At 33.9% G+C, this 19,312-nt stretch overlaps 1 protein-coding gene across 14 annotated transcripts in view; it reads left to right on the top strand.

Annotated features, from left to right (window-relative positions):
- Positions 1–19,312, top strand: part of Snap91 (synaptosome associated protein 91) — a 120,603-nt gene that overhangs the window by 27,580 nt on the left and 73,711 nt on the right. For all 14 annotated transcript variants that reach the window (XM_033763368.1, XM_010631157.2, XM_010631156.2 and 11 more), the window contains exons 3-7: positions 8,979–9,121; positions 9,696–9,771; positions 10,391–10,493; positions 12,153–12,246; positions 14,021–14,132. In XM_033763368.1, coding sequence (XP_033619259.1) covers positions 8,979–9,121; positions 9,696–9,771; positions 10,391–10,493; positions 12,153–12,246; positions 14,021–14,132 — 528 coding nt within the window. The remainder of the gene's footprint in view (positions 1–8,978; positions 9,122–9,695; positions 9,772–10,390; positions 10,494–12,152; positions 12,247–14,020; positions 14,133–19,312) is intronic.

The following is a 19,312-nucleotide window of genomic DNA, read 5'->3' as shown; positions in this document are numbered from 1 at the left end:
CTGATTATAATTGTGTGTTCCATATTTTCATAAATACATATACATACATAATCCTTACAACATATTAAGCTCTGTGCTAAATACTTTGTTTGCTTTACCTAGTTTAATAAAATAGCTGCCAGATAGGTGCTATTATTGTTCCCATCATAGTAATGAAAAGTTGGAAGCTCAGGCAGCTTTGCTTAGGGTCATATAGTTATTAAATAACATAAAGTAATTAAACTGGATCTGATCTGGCTCTAAAAGCTTTACTCAATAACTGTGTTAGATACTACATCTTCTAATTTTAAATCTGCCAAAATTCTATTGGGAACAAATAGCGTGAGAAAACTGTGTAGTACATTTTAGATAAAAAGTCATTTAGAAAATAGGTGACACTAAAGATCACATGTAGTGATATAAAAATACAAATAAGTGTATTCAGTTATATTGAGTAAATTACATGAGTAATGTCTAACGCTCCCATTTTGGACCTTTCTATTTAAAGAAAAAATTAAGGAAGAATACTTGCAATTAATTTCTGCAAATAAAAGTCATCATATTGGCACATTTACAAGCTGCTCTTTTTTTATCTCTTAAGCTCAAGGGTGTTTATTCTTTATTTCTTATCCCATCTATCCCTGTTACTTCCTGTTTAGGGTCATCTCTTCTAGCTTTTGCTGTCCTTTCCTTGGCTGTTTTTGTGTACCTTTAAGCACCGTCTCTTCAGGAATCACTAGGTGGTTTCATTTCACATAGGAGAGCAGCTCGGCTTCCATAAATTGGCCCATTCCTCCAGTACCTCTCCTCACTTTCCCTTCTTTTGAAAAGTAAATAGGAGTCCAGCCATCTTCTTCAGTTTATTGTTCTGATTATTTTCCAACTCCTACCCTGGTATTACTTCAGAACTTCTACATGAAAAATTAATATTATGTGAAACTAATTTGTTGCATCTTTTTTCTACATGGGAAAAATAGAGTACTTTTCTCCTCCTGAAACGTAATCCTTCCAATTTTACCTTCTGTCTCCAAACTAAAGACCTAATAAAATTATCTACTGACCTTCTCAGTAAGAAGTTGGCAGTCAAATGGTTATAGGGCTTGAATAGCAGCTCCAGGTGATTTCACTTTTTACCCTTTACTCACTTCAGTTTGTTGAAGTCTGTCCTGTCTTGAGATTGCCATGGTATAACAAGCTTATACCACACATTCGTTGAAGGAGCAGAGGCATATTGCTGTTCTGTTTATCATACAGTGCTTCATTTTAAAAGAATTTTTTTCAGTTGACCCAGAAGAATGTTTATTATGTCTAGTTACAAGGAAAGCAGAGATTGTACCTTTTTAGAACTCTAGCTTTCTGATAGGCTGGCCAAGGATGGCCAAGGCTTAGAATTTCCTGGTATAGAAGACAAGGGAAGGAAATAGTTTGTTAGGCCACATTAATGTCTTCCATTTATGCTAAACCCATGAAGAAACACTTCTGAATCATTATTTTTGCCCAAATTGAAAGGATTTGTTTCTGTTTACAAGTATTTGTAAGTTTGAACTCTCTGATGTTGTTGACTAACAGGCATGAGGCAAACAGGAAGGGAGAGAAGGTATTAGTTTTTGAAGATTGCCATAGCAACCCAGACTGAGTGGTATATAAACAGCATAAATTTATTTGTCATATCTAGAGACCAGAAGTCTAGCATGATTAAGTTCAGGCAAGAGCCCTCTTCTGTATTTCAGGCTATTTACTTCTCATTGAATCCCTAGGTAGCCAAAAGAACAAAAGAACTCTCTCATGTCTTTTATCTGAGGGCACTCATTCCTTTTATGAGAACTCCACCTACACAAACTGGTCACCTCTCAAAGGCATCATCTTCTAGTACTATTACACTGTAAATTAGCATTTCAGTAAGTGAACTTTAAGCAGATATAATCATTCATTCTATACCAGGTGGGAGGGAAGGAAGGAGGGAGGGAGAGAGAGAGAACAAATTTAAAAGAACTAGAGTTAATAATTTTGCTTATATGTTTAAAACTTACATATTAGCCTGTCATTAGATTTTGGTATATAGTGTCTCATATTCTTTTTGTGAAGCTCAAGTTTAGACAATGATTGTATGACAAAAGAATGACCAATTTTTGTTCTCCTTTCTGACATCCAGTCAAAGGAAACTTGTTCTAGTGGGCCTTGACAGAATCATATAATTAAACCTGGAAAGAAATTATTAAATGAAATAGAGGATGTCTTTCTAAATAAGTAAAAGTATATAGAGTAATGCAATAGAAAGTAATTCACCCTGTCTAATTTGTTGATTCAGTTGTATCCAATAAGAGTTATTGAAAAAAAGTGGCCTCTTATACCTATAATTAAATTTAGCATAAAATTATTTTACATTGAGGTAGATTATAAATCACTCATAGCATCTCATTTAGTTTGCAAGTCAAGGGTCCACTGTTGACCTTTTTCTTGCCTGTTGGACCTGGAGCTCCAGTGGAGGACAGCCATATGTAAACTCACAGCTATATGTTTATGTAGTAAACGCTACAACAGAGGAGTATGTAGTAAGGATTATCACATATGACAGTGCCTATCCTGCAAGGTAGTTAGTGTTATCCTCATTGCTAAGTCAAAAATAGTGCCACCACAAGGTTAGATTAACTTGTCCTTAAGTAACAGAGCTAGATAGTGAGCTAGGTCTCTCACCTCAAGTTCAGTGTACTTTATCCTGCACTGTGGAGAACAGATATAAGCTTCTCCTGGACTTGAGGACAATGTCAGAAAAGACTTCATGGATTATGTAAAAGTGCAAATTTCCAATGATGAATAGTACTACACTGAATACCTTAAATGTACCAATAAAATTAATTAATTTAAAAAGACCATGGAGCATATTGTATTTGAGATTGAGCATATTGTAATCTAGGAAATAAGATTTCAACAGGGTGATGGCAGAGACATTTGAGGTTAATGGTGGCAAACCTATGGCACAGGCTGCAGCAGGCACCCAGGGTCCTCTCTGTGGGCACGCAAGCCAAGTTGCCCCAGCATCGCCCCAGCAGCCTAGCATTGACGTTTAATTGCAGCATTTGCTCTTTGTGATAAACAAGTGGGTTTTGCATTGCAGTTTGGGCCCTTAATCTCCAAAAGATTTGCCATCACTCTTCTAGAGTACACTGAGAATAGCATGAAGAGATAATCAGAATAATTTCATTGGAACACAACTTTTGGCAAAGTAAAGTTTAGGAACGTACTTGAAACATAATGAAAGGCCTATCAAGGTAAAATATAATGCATAAACCTTATACTTAAGGTATAAGTAAAGGCCTTATGCTCAAGGTATAAGTATAAGGTATAAGATACATACTTGAGGTATTTGTATTTAGTTCAGTTGACAGAAGGAGGCTTCAGAAGACTGATCAAAACAGTACTCTGAGACAATCAATTTTCTTCTTTTTTTTGGTACTGGGGATTGAACTCGGGTCTTTGCCCTTGTGAGGCAGACGGTGGAACCATTGAGCCAAGTCCCCAGATGGGGTAGTTAATTTTCTACAGAAATATTTATTTATGCTAGAGGTGATCCAGAGATGAAATTATACAGCAGTCCAAACAAGAGGTAACAAGGGCCCTATCATGAGCTACTTTTCACACATTTTAAGTAGTCATCAGTCTTGTATAGTACTAGAAAAGAGGTGGATATCCACAAATTTGAGAGCTATTTAAGTTTGTTGCTACTTGCTTATATTAGTAACAATTATTTACAACTTTTAAAAGTTAAAGTTGTCTTCCAATTTAAATGTGATTTTTTTCATTCTCTTGTTGATGAATCATCTTGCTTCAGACAGGTTTTCTAAGATAAATTTTCAATTGCTTAAAACTACCAAAAAGAGAGACTGACACTTGTGACAAGGTAGAATAACAAGGAGTGTTTGTATTTACTCTCTTGTCTGAGATATCTGAAAAAAAACTAAACAAACATGTATTAAATAACATCATTAGTCATTAGAGAAAGAAAAAAAAACATATGAGATACTACAACATACCTGTCAGAATGGAAAAAAAAAAGAAAGAAAATTAAAAAGACCATACTTAGTCTTGGGGAAAATATGCAGCATTTAGAATACTCATACAATGCTGGTGGGAATGTAACATGACATAAACATTTTGTAGATAGTTTCTTAAACACCAAAATGACTCAATCTATTCCTAGGCAATTAATCAAGGAAAAATAATGTGTATGTCTATTTATATACAAATAATTATATATGAATGCTCATAGCAACTGTGTGCATAATAGCCAAAAACTGAAATCACCCCAAATGTTCATTAATGGGTAAATGAATAAACAGCTTGTCATGTTTATTAATAGAATATACTTCAACAATGAGAGGGTATAAACTATTGATGCATGCAATATCAATAGTAAATCCTAAAATAATGTTATTGACTGAAAGAATCCAGACATATTCCCCACAGAAGAAAATAATTTCTCTCTAGCTCAGTGGTTCCACCACCTGCCTCGCAAGTGCAAGGTCCCAAGTTCAATCCCCAGTACCGAAAATAATATTAACAATAATAATAATAATAATTTCTCTTTATGTAAAATTTAGAAATGGCACATTAGTTTATGCTGATAGAAAACTTGTGGTTGCTAAGGTGTCGGGCAGTGGGGAGAATAGGAAAAGGTAGGAAAGAAGGAAAAAGAGCAGGAAGCCATTGAGAGTGATGGATATGTACCCTATTTTGATTTTGGTGATGATTTTATGAACTCATCTTTGTCCAAATGTATTAGTATACTTTAGCTTTGTGCTATTTTTGTGCCAACTATACTCTAGTGAAGCTAATTTTTAAACTGTTAAAAGGTTACCAGATATATCTTCCTAAGTTCAACTAAAACTTTGAAGTCTGAGAACTTCAAATATTACAAATATAGAGCATTTGGACACCCTCAATTTTCAAGTATTTTTCTCTATATAGTTATAGTTTTTGTTTAAGTTTTTTTAATTCTTGAAAACCATTTGGTGAGGAAGTGAAGCAGTAGAAACATAAAATCTACTAGTGAGAACATAGATTTATCTGATCACTATGTAAAAACATTTTAAAATTAAGTATATGCATACCCTACAATTGAGCAATTCTATTTCTAGCTGTATATGAAAATAGCAGCTATCAAACTGGTTTCAGGAGTTCTTTATAATTGAGAAACTCAACCAGGTTTTCGTTTATGTGAGATATTTACTATCTTAGAAATTAAAACAGGTAAGTTTTGAAATACTTTTAAATAAGGGTAATAAACCTATTAGGATGTTAATAAAAATAATTGTTCACAGAAAATATTCCAAATGTAAAAAATAGCAAAAAAGTGGTATTGTTTTATATTTTCACAAGTTTCTTTAATATCTTGCCTAGTAGAAAACTGATAGTTATATCTGTTCCCGTATTAAATCTGTTGAGATTTATTGTTTTATTTGAATATATGAATAAAATCTTGCCTCATAAAGATATGCAGCTAGAAAATGAGAATTCTTTTAAATAGGCTTTTTGGAAAATTTTGGATAGTTTTCTTTGGTACTACACAACTCTCCAAGTGGTAGTTTCTTAAATTAAGTTGCATTGTTGAATTTCAAAACTTTTGTATTCTGTAATATTAAAGCCTATTGGTCTGCCTTATACTTTGAATAGATCTTTTACACATGCATTATTTTGTAATGTTATGCAATGTAATGTTAGTCATTTGGAAAATATTAGTTCCCTGAGTATTAGTTCTTTCAGATGTTGGCACATTAGACTACATAACTATCAATATCATTGCCACCAGTGGTACCAGAGAAGTCACTATAAATGAGAAAGCTGTGAGGCTTACTGTGGCAGACAAGGTTTGTAAATAAAGTTACAAACTTACTTTATTTCTCTTAAAATAACTACTGCTTAATACCAAGTCTGAATCATCATAGATTGAAGTCTATCAAGCATTTTTTCAAGTTAAAATTGTTGTCCAGAAAAGTAAAATAGTTCACACAGTTCAGTCATGCAAGTACTTTCCCTTGAGACAGCCATTGATTTTTGTTATGCATCATGAATCTTTTTTAGGCATACTTTCCAGTTAGTGTTATAGAAGCAGTCAACAAACACTTTCCGTACAATGTTAGGCAGTAGATACGTTAGGCTTTGTGGGTGACTGAATTGAGTGTGAGTTGAGTGTCATAGCTATTCAGCTGTGTTATCATAGTATGAAAGCAGCCTCAAACAATGAACATAGCAACAACATGGCTATGTTCCAGTAAAATTTTACAAAAATAAATCAGGCCAGATTTTCCTAGCAAACCTTAGTTTGCCAATCCTTGATATAGAATAGTACAAAGATAAGTATAATAGCCTGGCACATGCCAGTAGTCCCAGCTGTTCAAGAGTCTGAAGCAGGAAGATCCCTTGAGCCCAGGAGTTGGAGGACAGTCTGGGCAACATAGTAAGACCTTCTTTCAAAAAGATTGGGTTTAAGATTTAAGGAAATTATTAAGTTTTACTTCTTCATCAGAGATATTTTTCTCCAGAGAACAGCTCATCATTCTTTCATCTCCACTCAGGGCAGCCATTTTCAACACTCTTCACTGTATGACTCTTCCCTCTGAGACTCATCTTGGAGCCTGAGCCCTAAGCCCTGGATTTTAGAGCTCACATTTTCCCATGTTATCTCTATTTTTATTTTCAACATCACTTCTTTTGGGCTTTTTCTCCTGACCTCAAAAATGCTTAAATGTTTCTCATCTTTTTAAACAGTAAAAAAGCCTTTCCTTTCACCATTTATTCCTTACTCCCATTGAGCCTGAGCTTTGATCCTTCTCTGCCAAACATAGCGACCATCTTTCATTCATATATTCTATTCTTACATGTTGGCTAACTGGGATTTTCTGTGGATTTGACCTTTACCATCACTAATTGCTTCTTGTAGTTTTTGGAGTTAATACTGTTTCACTTTTCTGGAACTCTTTACTTTGTCCTTATACTCAATTCTCTTTCACATCTTAAGTGATGATCTTTCTTAGCTTTTATTCTTATTTACACATGTCATTTTCATTTTTCTTTGTATGATATTTGGATTACTTCTTCTAAATGTATAGTTTTGACTTCTGTTTAATTCCTAATGACTCTCAACTTTCTATCTAGGCAAGTGTTTCTCTAAAGCTTTAGATTTCCAATCCTTTAGTAGACATCTCAGTTTGGATCACAACAGCTCTTCCAAATTTATTATGTCTGAAATACTTAATACCTCCCTTGAAACCAACTTTTCTCCAATTTCAGTAAATAGCATTTAGTGGAACCCCAGACCAAAAATTTGGAGTTGTTCAAAATTCCCTTTTCTCTTTACCACTAACATATACTTGCCTACCTGCAAAGCCAGTTAGTTGTACTTAGTATCTTTCTGCTTCTTTTGTTATCCTTCAATCTTCACTGCCTTTTCATTAATTCAGTTTTATATCATCTGATTCCAACTTTCTATTTTTCCTTCTTTCAGTAAATATTTCCGTGTAATGGTGATTATTCCTTGCCCTGTGCCTCTATTATACTTTGCAGATAGTATTTAGTAGTCACTAAAAAGGGCTTCCTTTTGTCCATGGGATAAAATTTAAACTCTTGTGTAGTATATGAGACTCCTCACTGGCTATTCTTAACTCTTCAGCTTAAGTCTCACTGCCCATCTCTCCACACCCAGCCCCTGGACCACCACAGCTGTTCAGGGACACACGCCTCTTATGCCTCAGCACTTTGCACACTTGTTTAAAATGTCCTTCTTACTCCACTTCCACTCAGCTTTTTCTCTCCATACATTCTTTCCTAATACTCCCATTATATTCTCACAGTTCAGTGTGTACTCACAAAAGTTTATTTTGAGTGCCTTCTCTGTTGAGATGGTTTGCAACCCTATAATGTTCTAAAAGACAATAATTATTACTGTCATTTCAAATGAGAGCTTGAGTGAAATAATTTGCCCAGAATTACACATCTAACCATTGCTATCAATTTTTTAACCCTTATTTATTGTGAAATAGGGAAATGCATAGAACAGACGTACAGCTTAATGCTTATGGAGTGGGAATTTTGAATGAGGAAGAAAAGGGTGGGTTTATCTCTACTTATCTCTGCTTTTTCTGCCTGGGATTTCCTAGGAGCTGGGGTATCACATGTGGCTCTCTGCTGAGTAGGGATGGCCTATAATAGAAGTCATGCAGACCTGTTGTCCTGAAGGGGTCAGTCAGCCTGTGTTGTTGAAAGCACTCCAGTTTGCACTGTCTCTGTGTGTCTTAGCTTCTGTTCCTGACCCAGCTTTTGACACCAAACATTTTCTGAACAATAAGCAAACTCTGCTGACCTTTTATATACCCCCAATACCTGAACCTCATTAATAAGCAGATGTGGACAAGTTAATGTATTATAAATGTTTGCTTTCTTGTGAATTCAGGTCAAATCATGGTAGTTTAACGTATGCATGATGTTCTATGAATGCATACTTGTACATAATGGAATTCTTTTATCATTTGCTCTCATTCCGCCACTCACAAATATGTTTATTAACACTCTTCAAAATTAAAATTAAAGTAAGGTATTTTCAGTGATTTTGTTCCAAAAAATACATTTATGTATTTGCCTTCAAATGGTGTAGATGGTAAGTGTCTTCGTGTTTGGACCAGTAACAAAGAAAATAAACATGAGGTTTAGATCTCCTGGAGTTTATAATTTAAAAAACAGTATCAGTACCAAGAAATAGATAAAATAAGGACACAGAAAAGAATTTATTGAAGAAAATAAACTCATGAATAAATCAATACATTCTATAAATAATGTATTTGATGTCTCAATATGTAAAAATAATTACAATTCAATTTTTTAAAAGTAACTCACCAAAGTAATTTTGAAACAACAGTTTAGTAAAGAGGATTAAATGTTGAAAGTATGAAGTTAATTTGTTAGTGTAATCTTGTAAGTAGTGTTTAATATATCTTCTGTTTTCATAGATTTGATCCAGGCTACCAACGAGACCAATGTTAACATTCCTCAGATGGCCGACACACTCTTTGAGCGGGCAACAAATAGTAGCTGGGTGGTTGTATTTAAAGCATTAGTGACAACACATCATCTCATGGTGCATGGAAATGAGGTAAAATAAGTAAACCTAACTTTCTTAAGGGGTGATGGAGGCATTCATGGAAGAATATGATGATTAGAGAACCTTTTAATTTTCACTAATTAGGAGAAAAATAAGAAATCTACCATTCAGTCATTTGGAGTATAATTTTAATCTTCATTTAGCTATATTTTAAATTTTTTTTTTTTAGTTTTTGTCTTAGAAATACTGAAATCCTAAACATTACTGGTGTCTAAAATGTACACACCATGTAAACATGCTAGTGGGTAAAAGTGTTAGAAGAAAACAATAAAATTATCCCCATAGGAAATGTTCTTCATGCCCCTGAATAAAAATTGCTTTCCTAAAATATTTAATTTTGAAAAATACTGATACAATTATTTTTGTATGAAATACCTAGTGAATCCTATTAAATTTATACTTCCTGCTACAAACAAATAAAAGTTCATACCCCAAGAAATTGAGCAGAATAGAAAGCTTTATAACTACATAAAAGAGTTCACAATGAAAATTTGTAAAATATCAGAAATTATTTAAAGGTTTGATTTGAGAATATGGGCATTTGATTCTAAATTTTGTTTTTCAGAGATTTATTCAGTATTTGGCCTCTAGAAATACACTATTCAATCTCAGCAATTTTTTGGACAAAAGTGGATCTCATGGTGAGAATATAAAATCTTTATATATTTATGTATATATTTTTGCTGATGCTTAGTGTTTTGATGTGAGGTTATTGATCCAAAATCATTGTGACATATCTTTAAACCCAGCACATAAAACATCTTTTTTTCACATTTTCAATGTTCACTTTAAAAAGTAACAGTGTGTATGCTAAACTCACAGTTTGTTTATGAAGGTATAAGGATAAAATAAATTTTTAAAAAATGATTTCAGTATTAAAGAAGTTTTCCTTCTAGATTAATAGAATTTGAGTCATTTGTTCATCATATTTATTGGTCATCTGTTACTTGGAAGGTAAGCACATCAAATAGACTGTTATCAGATGGCTGCGTTATTATGTATGACACAGACTTATTTGAAACTGTGAAAAAAAAGAATAATCAGAAAAGTTATTCTGTACAAAGAGGGTAATGAAATGCCCCATGTTGAAAGTATTTCCTCCTAGAAGTAGAATTTAAACAAGTCCTTCAGATACACTTATTGACCTTATCCTAGAACTGTATACATTTGAGCATTTGAAGTGTTAAAAAAAAATAGTGCTATGCAAAAGACAATTGAAAATATTTTTATTTTTTTGTTTTTTTTCCCCTTTTCCTTCAGGCTATGACATGTCTACCTTCATAAGGCGCTATAGTAGATATTTGAATGAAAAGGCCTTTTCTTACAGACAGATGGCATTTGATTTTGCCAGGGTGAAGAAAGGGTAAGTTTTTTGTCTTATATTTATTTGAGCAGTACAGTCCTCAATTTATATTTGATTTAACTAAGCTTATATACCAACTGATTTTGATCATGAGGCCAGTTTACAATCACCTGATGAAGCAGCTCAATAAATAACATGATAGAAGTTAGTCTTGAGGTTGTAATATGCATGTTTTATTTATATATTCATACAGAAAATCCAATTTGCTGTTCAATATTTACATGGTTTAAGATTAATAAAAATTTTAAATTAATTTGAAATTCTTAAATATCTAAATACCTTTATATAATTTAAGAGATAGATAACTGACACAGTTCATTTAGCAGCTATAGATGACAATACTTATTTCAATGTGTTTAGGTGAGAATGAGCTTGTATATATGATGATATATTTTTGAAAGCAATATGTCCTATGAAATACATGCATGTCATAATCAAATTAATTATTAATACCAACTGTTGGTTAAGAAAACCTCATTGAAAGAGAAACATTTGAATTTTAACCCGTAATTACCATTTACTTCCTTCTAAACAGATATTTAAGGCTAGTCAAAATTGTTCATCCAAAAGTTTGTGCAGATCTTTTTATCTGTTCCTAACTTGAAATAGTGGCAAGGTGTTATAGGAGCTTTAATAATTTCGTTTCAAGAATCCAAATGAAAAGATATACCTATCTTTATAATATTTCACCTACTCTTAATTCTGGCCTACTTTTTCATCATGGTAATGAAAAATATCAACTTTGGTATTGAAATAGTTCATTTTCTTGTGAGCGAATATTTCATAGAATTGTTTGTTTTTTCTTTTATCGTCTTCTCAATAGAGCTCTAGCTCTTATACCTCCTTTTGACTTCTTACATGGCTGTAGGCGCCTGTTTTGATGTTCCTGGCTGTAATGTGGCCTCTCCAAAAATAGATGTATGGCCTGCAACCCTGCCTGGACCCTTAAGGATACTCTGAAATGCTTTCCTCACTCCTGGATTAAGACTCCAAGAGTTGCCATTATCAACCTGTCCATATCACCTGGCTATTTTTCTCAGCTATGGCAATGCAGCTGCTCTTTGACTATCACTGAATGCAGGAGCTCCCTGAAAGGCCTGTAGATAATTACAGAGCATACTAGCCTCTCTGATTTCCCCTTGAGCACCAACCTCTACTCTGATACTCAGCTGCTAAATTCTTACCTCCATTTGGGAAGCCTGTTCATTTCAGCATATATTTTTCTTCATTTTATTGTTAATAGCATAAACTGTACTGCCAGTCCTATAGGTTTCATAGGCTTCCAAGGCATATTTTCTCTCTCTCACAAACAAAAAACTGCCTTATTAGAAAACTTACATATTTCTTCACTCTCCTTCTGTTACAGATTTTTTTAATCCATTCAGAAATTCAACTGGCCCCTGCTATCCACACTGCATTACTTTCTTCCTAAGGATTGTGTAGATAAAAAGAAAGCATTGCTTATGTGGTTGGGGAATGTGCATGCCCAAGATGAAGTAGAACAGAAATGAGAAACAGCTACAACCTCTTAGTGCCTTTTAATGGTCTTATAAGAATAATGAGGAAATTGGGAATGGGCACAGTTTAGAACAATATATGTGGTACTGAATTTTCCTTATCAAGGAAGTTTAATCCTTTGCTTTTAAAAAAATATTACAGGGCCGATGGTGTAATGAGGACAATGGCTCCCGAAAAGCTTCTAAAGAGTATGCCAATACTGCAGGGACAGATTGACGCACTGCTTGAATTTGATGTATGTATCTCATCAGAAAATGTTTCTAGCACAATCAGTATTGGTTTTTCTTTGAAGGTGAGCTGCAGGCAAATCCAGAAGTTCCTCAGGAAGCAGTTTGAGATCTTTCTCATTTAGATGAATGAGTTGAATACTTAGTTCAGTCTGTTGTGCTCAGAAGAGATGATTTAGGTTCCCCCCAGATTTTGCAAGGGTTTGTCAGGTTTTTACTAAAGTTACAGAAAAATTTGGATGCTGAAATCTTGGAAATTTATATTCTTAATAGTATGATAGCCTCCTGTTGGGCTTGACAAGTGAGGTATCTGCAAGATCTACATGCAGGCAAGTAAATAACTTGATCTGCTGTATTTTATATGGATTGCTTAAGTGACACTCTACACCAAAGGTAATTTTTTTTTTTTTTAGTTTTTTGAGACAGGGTCTCACTGCGTAGTTGAGTCTGATCTGGAACTCGCTATGTAGCCCAGGCTGGTCTTGAACTCATGACAATCCTCCTGCCTCAGCCTTCCAAGTGCTGGGATTACAGGAATGCACCACCATGCCGGCAGTTTTTGTTTTATCGTCAATAACATTAAGTCCTTTCAGGCAATATTAGTATGATTTGTCTCTTAAAACCATATCTATATTTAGCTGTGGTAGTAGATACACTAACCCACTCAAGAGATAAAGAACTAAAGACATGCATGTACACACACACAAATGAGTACACATAAATGTAGGGAAATTGAAATAACATCCATTGTGTCATTGCTAATATTCTGATTGTGATATTATTAATTGTAGTTACAAAACAATATTTTGTAAGATGTCACCTTGGAAGAAACTGGGTAAATGGAATGTGGGATCTCTCTGTGTTACTTCTTGGATCTGCATGTGAATTTACAGTTAACTCAGAATTAAAAGTTTAAGTAACCTGACTCATGAAAATAAAATATTTTTTCACATGTAGGAAAGTTCTTAATTCACACTGTCCCCTTTTCTGCATTTTGGTGGTTGCCTAAAACACTTTATTCAAATATTAGTGGCTTAAAGTCTCTGTTAAGATTATGTGCTTTAGTCTATCATTGAGCCCTTATTGTAACACCTAACTGCTGTAAAATTTCAGTAAAATCAGTAATCGATCTTAATGTTTTTGACAGATTTTACAATAAATACATTATTAGATCTCTCTTAACTTTTATTATTTTTGTTCATATGTTTTTATTCATTTTCCTTGCTCAGTAAGGGTTCTTTATTAAAGGAGAGATGTCACATAGAGGGGGAAAAAGTCTGAAGAGATGTGAAAAAGGATTGGGGAGTGGGAAGAAGTCATTTTTTTCTGTATTGGCAATAGAGTATCTATGGTAGTAGATGAGCGGATGACTGCTAGTCTTAGAAAGTATTTTAGAGGGAGTTGAGTAAGATATTCTCCATGCTGTTCTTCCTCACTGAGTTCTCTAGGGGTCTGCAAAGACCTAACCCTTTTACAGAAACCATTAGGTAGGGGAAATGAAAGAGATGTGCTATAGCAAAAAACTGAATGTCAAAAGCTGGATTTGAGTAATCTGTGTATCATTGGTCAAATAATGTGTATGTCTTTTAACAGATAGGTCTAACTTTATTAACTTATATTGAGGCAACAACATTTGTAATTCGTCTTTTGATATTGTTAAATTGCTAAAACAGCCAACATGTGTAGAATATGAGTTTTTTAGTTATTATTTGAGACATTTTAATATGATTTGAGAAAATACTCCTTTGATATGCAGCTAACATTAAATTTTTGTCTTTCTAGGTGCATCCAAATGAACTAACAAATGGTGTCATAAATGCTGCATTTATGCTTCTTTTCAAAGATCTTATCAAACTTTTTGCTTGCTATAATGATGGAGTTATTAACTTACTCGGTAGGTGGAACTACCCGAAACATGTCTGGGTTGATAGGATTCATGGTATGACTGACAAAGTCTGTGAGGTGAGTCTCTGATCTCACTTCTTGTGCAATAAAGTAAGTACCTTGGTAGAAGCATTGTGTGGGATACCATGATTCTGAGTAAGTCTACAGATGGTGCTACTGGCAGAGCAATGTGGGCAGAGAAAATACATCCATATCTAGAGTAACTGTGAATTATAGAGTAGGCAGATTCCTGCTATCCTTCCAAATGATAGAAGTTGCCCCTCAAGCTGTTAATTTGTGAGTGGCAGATCTCCCTGGACTGTGGTACTGTGGTGGAAGCTCAACACTGATCTTTGGTGTTGGACAAGACAGGACTCTGCAGTAATGGCCGGCAGTATTAGGGGGAAAAGCCATGCTGCTCAGTTCATACCTCCTTTTCCCATGTCATGGCCACTTCCTGTGGCATTCTTTTATCCCTCCAGTTGTTGAGTGCATAAAATGTGTTATATGCCCCTTGGTATGCATTCATTTGTGATGAAAATAGTCTCATGCTAATCATTCAGTCTACAAGATCCATCCACTACCTTTTGCCTAGACTACTTTGTCACTGATCCTTCAATTAGATTCTCCCAAATCCACTGTCATCCAGGCCTACAGTTAGTTGTTACACATAATTTGGTACTATGTTTCTTGACATCTTTCCTTTGACGCAAAGTAGAAAATAACATAAATATACTTCTGAAAGTTTGGCCTACAGTGAAGATTTGTTTCTGTTGTCAAGGTCACCGCTTTGTGGAGGCATTCATGAAATCACTTCCACCTGTTACCAGCATGAGACACCAAACTTGAATTTTTTTCTTAGATAGCTGATCATTAAGGAACTCCCTAGAGATTATAGGTATGATTTGAGGGAAAAATGATTATATGGAAGAGAGAAGAAGTGAATGGGGAATACAAACCTACTGCTCATCAACCTATTTGTTTATTTATGACCTGCTTGTACCTGATCTCTTGTGTATCACTTTCACTTGATAATAGAATACCCTCGTACTTGTCCAGTTTTATGGTTTGGTACATAAGATAATACCTACTTTAAGTCTGAGGAATACTTCATGTTCTGTGGTCAGAATTTCAGACTCTAAAAAAAGCATCATAAATTGAACATGCCTTAAATACACCTAGCTAAAAAAAAAATTACTTTCCCAAATTAATATCAGAACCAAACCACAAATCTAGAAAGTTCAGAGGACTCCAAGTGCAATAAATAGCCCCCCAAACAACAAAGCATACATAATTTTCAAACTAGAAAATCAGAGATAAAGAAAAGTCCTAAGACATGCCAGAAGGGAAAATAGAGTATCCAAAATAAAGAGTCATATCCAAGTTCTCTTCAGAAGCCATGTAAAGCAAGAAAGTAGAGTAAAATATTTAAAATATGAGAGGAAAACCTTAAAATTCTGTACCCTGTAAAATTATCCCTCAAAAGTTTCTTAAATGAAATTGAATTAATTGTTGCCAATAGACCTACACCGTAAAAAAAAAGTTAGATTTCTTTAGTGAGAAGGAAAATTATACAGATCAGAACTTGGACCTTCTTAGAGAAAGAAGTACATCAAAGCAGGAATATGTGAAGGTAAAATAAAAATATTTTTTCCTTAACTAATCTAACAGTTTGTTCAAATAATAGCAATAGCGTATCTATTATATATGCTTCTGTATATATTCTTATATATAAGTGAAATGAATTACAGCAATGATACAATGAATGGTAGGAAGGAAATAAGATTATTTTGTTATTACAAGATATGTTTTCTACTGTGAAGTGGTATAGTATTTGAAAATGAATTTGGATTAATTGTATATGTATATTGAAAACTCTAGAATAACTAATAGAAAAAGTACATGAAGAAGTATAGGCCGGGGATTTAACTCAGTGGTTCGGTGGCCTGCCTTGCAAGTACAAGGGCCCAAGTTCAATCCCAGTACCAAAAAACAGAAGTATAGTAGATATGATAAGAAGAGAAAGGAAATGGAATTATATAAAATGTACAGTTAAAACCACAGAAAGGTTGGGTACTACTCAGCCATAAAGCATGAGAAACTAGCGTCATTCATAGGAAAATGGATGCATATTGAGGCCATACTCTTTTTTTTTCCAACTGGAGATTTTATTCAGGGGAGCAGAGCAGAGAGAAAGAGCAGAGAGAGAGTGAGGCCATACTCTTAAGTGAAATAAATGTGACACACATGTATAAATACTGAGTAGTTTCTCTGATGTGAAAAACTAAAAGTGTAAATAAGATCCAAATTGTATAACTGACAATGTGAAATAGGAAGAAAGGGGCTAAAGGTGTAGGGGAAGTAGAAAGGATAGGGGTAAGGAAATAAGGGAAAATAAAATATGAGAAGAGGAAAAAATGGAAACAACGTCTTTGTAAATAGGGAAGGGTGGAGGGGGTGAAGGGAGGGCAGGAGTATGGGGAAAAAATGAGAACCAAAAACTGTCATGTAAAGGTACAAGATCCCAATGATAAATGTAACTGTATTGTATTCTTAAAAAGTACCAATAAACTCAATTAAAAAAAAAACACGGAAAGGCTAGACACTGAGGTGCACCTCTGTAGTCACAGGTACTTTGTAGCTCTGAGGCAGAAGGATTTCATAGGGTCAGGAGTTCAAAGCCAACCTGTACAATATAGTGAGACAACCATCTCTTAAATACACACACACACACACACACACACACACGCACACACACACACGTGCACAAGGCAGTATAACAATAGAAAGCAAAAATAAGAATAAAAACCATGGACAACATGGGCCAGGAATTTAGCTCAGTGGTTCCAGTACCTGTCTCACAAGAGCAAGGACCTGAGTTCAATCTCTGGTACCAAAAAAAAAAAAAAAACATGGACAACAAATAGAAAACAGTAAAAAACATGATAGATACTAATCAATATCGATATGTCAATATCATTTAATATATCAATAATCACTTAAAACCTCAGTGGTTTAAATGCACCAACTGAAAGACAGAGATTGTCAGAATGGATCAAAAAACATTTTAGGTGTGTGGTGACTACAGGAAATTCACTTTATATGTAAAGACACACAAATTTAAAGTAAAATAAATGTATGGAGAAAAATATATGTTGTAACTATAACGAATATGCAGGAGTAGCTATATTAATTTTAGAAGAGTTTTGGGAACAAGAGCATTACATAATGATAAAGTGTCAGTTCTCCAAGAAAATAGAACAGTCTTTAGTGTGTATGTACCTAGCAACAAAGCATCAAACTACAGGACATAAAAACCTATAAGACTGCAAGGAGAAGTAGATGAATCCACTATTATGGTTGAAGACTTCATTCTTCATCACTCCTTGTCAGAAATGAACAGATCTGCCATGAAGAAAATCAGGACACATTTGATCTCAATGTCAGTCAACTGAATATAATTAATATCTACTGACTGTTTTATCCAGTATCAACATACTGCACACTCTTCTCAAGTTTGCATGGAAAACTCACCAAGATCACAATCTGGGCCATAAAATATATCTTAACAAATTTAAAAGAATAGAAATAATATAATAGTACTATATTAATACTATAGTATTAGTATTAATACATTAATAGTGTTAATCTATTTTACCAACCACAATAGTGTTAATCTATAAATGAATTTTAAAAAACAAGCAAAGATAACAAAAAAAACCTGAGGAATCCCCAAAGAGTGAAGATTAAACATCATACTTCTATATAACACATGAGCCAAAGAATAACTTTCAAGAGAAATTTAAAGATATTTTGAATAAGTGAAAATGAAAGTACAATTTGTCAAAATTTGTATAATTCAGTGAAAGTAGCATAGAACTTCAGTTTGATAAAGAATTTCTTCAAAAACTTATAGCTAACATGATACTTAATAATGAGAAGCTGAAACTTTTCTGACTGAGGTCAGTAACAAGACAAGACTATCCCCCCTCATCCCTGCTTTCAACATCATACTGGAGGTCCTAGCTAAGACAATAAGACAAGAAAAGGACGGAAGTAATATAGATTGGGATTGAAGAAATAAAACTGTTTTGTTCACATATGACATGTTCATTTATGTGGGAAATCTGAAAGAATCATGAAAAACGTCACCTGAAACTAATAAGCAATTACAGCAAGGTTGCAGAATAAAAGTAAATGTACAAAATACGAAGCACTTTCTGATATACTAGCAATGAACAGATGCAATATGAAATTTAAAGTGCAGTATTTGCATCAGCACATGAAATAATTGTCTTCGTGAGGAAAGCAATAAAACTCTAATGAAAGACATTTAAGAACTAAGTTGTCGCCACCTGCCTCAAAAGCACAAGGTCCTGAGTTGGATCCCCGAAACAAACAAACAAAAAATTCAGTCACTGGGGATTTACCTCAGTGGTTCTGATGCCTGCCTTGTAAGTGCAAAGTCCCAAGTTGGATCCCCAAAACCAAAAAAAAAAAAAAAAAAAAAAAAAAAACTAAGAATTACATGATCATGCTTAGGAAGACTCAGTAATGTCAAAATGTTCTTCCCAATTTGATCTATAAATTCAATGCAATCTGTAATCCCATCCAAAATCCAAACAAGTTTTTTTATAGATATCAACAAACTGGTTATTAAGTATATATATATGGACAAGCAAAAAAACCTAAAATAGCCAACATAGTATTGACTGAGATCAACAAAGTTAAAAGATGTAAACTACCCAACTTAAAAACCTAGGACTATAATATTACAGTAATCAAGACAGTGTAGTATTAGGAAAGAAATAGAAAAATAGATGAACAGGACAGAATAGAGAACCCAGAAATAGATTCACATCAATATAATGAACTGGTCTATGAAAAAGAGCAAAGATAGTGTAGGAAGAGTTGAATACATGTAAAAATATGAATCTAGAAGTAAATATACTCCCATCACAAAAAATTAACTTGAAATAGGTCATAGAGCTAAAGTATAGAAATCCTAGAAGATAAAAGAGAAGAAAACCTAGGTGACTATGTGTATAGTTAGGACTTTTTAGATACAATACCAAACCCGTGATCCATGAAAGGAATAACTGATAAGTTTAACTTCATTAAACTTAGCAACCGCTCCATAGAAAATATCTAGATAAGAAAAAGTTCTTGCCACAGACTGAGAGAAAATTG

This window comes from Fukomys damarensis, unplaced genomic scaffold (assembly GCF_012274545.1).
Source record: "Fukomys damarensis isolate Sample0158 unplaced genomic scaffold, DMR_v1.0_HiC HiC_scaffold_14, whole genome shotgun sequence".
NCBI lineage: Eukaryota > Metazoa > Chordata > Mammalia > Rodentia > Bathyergidae > Fukomys > Fukomys damarensis.
The sequence above is the reverse complement of the archived record's forward strand: the minus strand, read 5'-3'. Positions and strand labels throughout refer to the sequence as shown.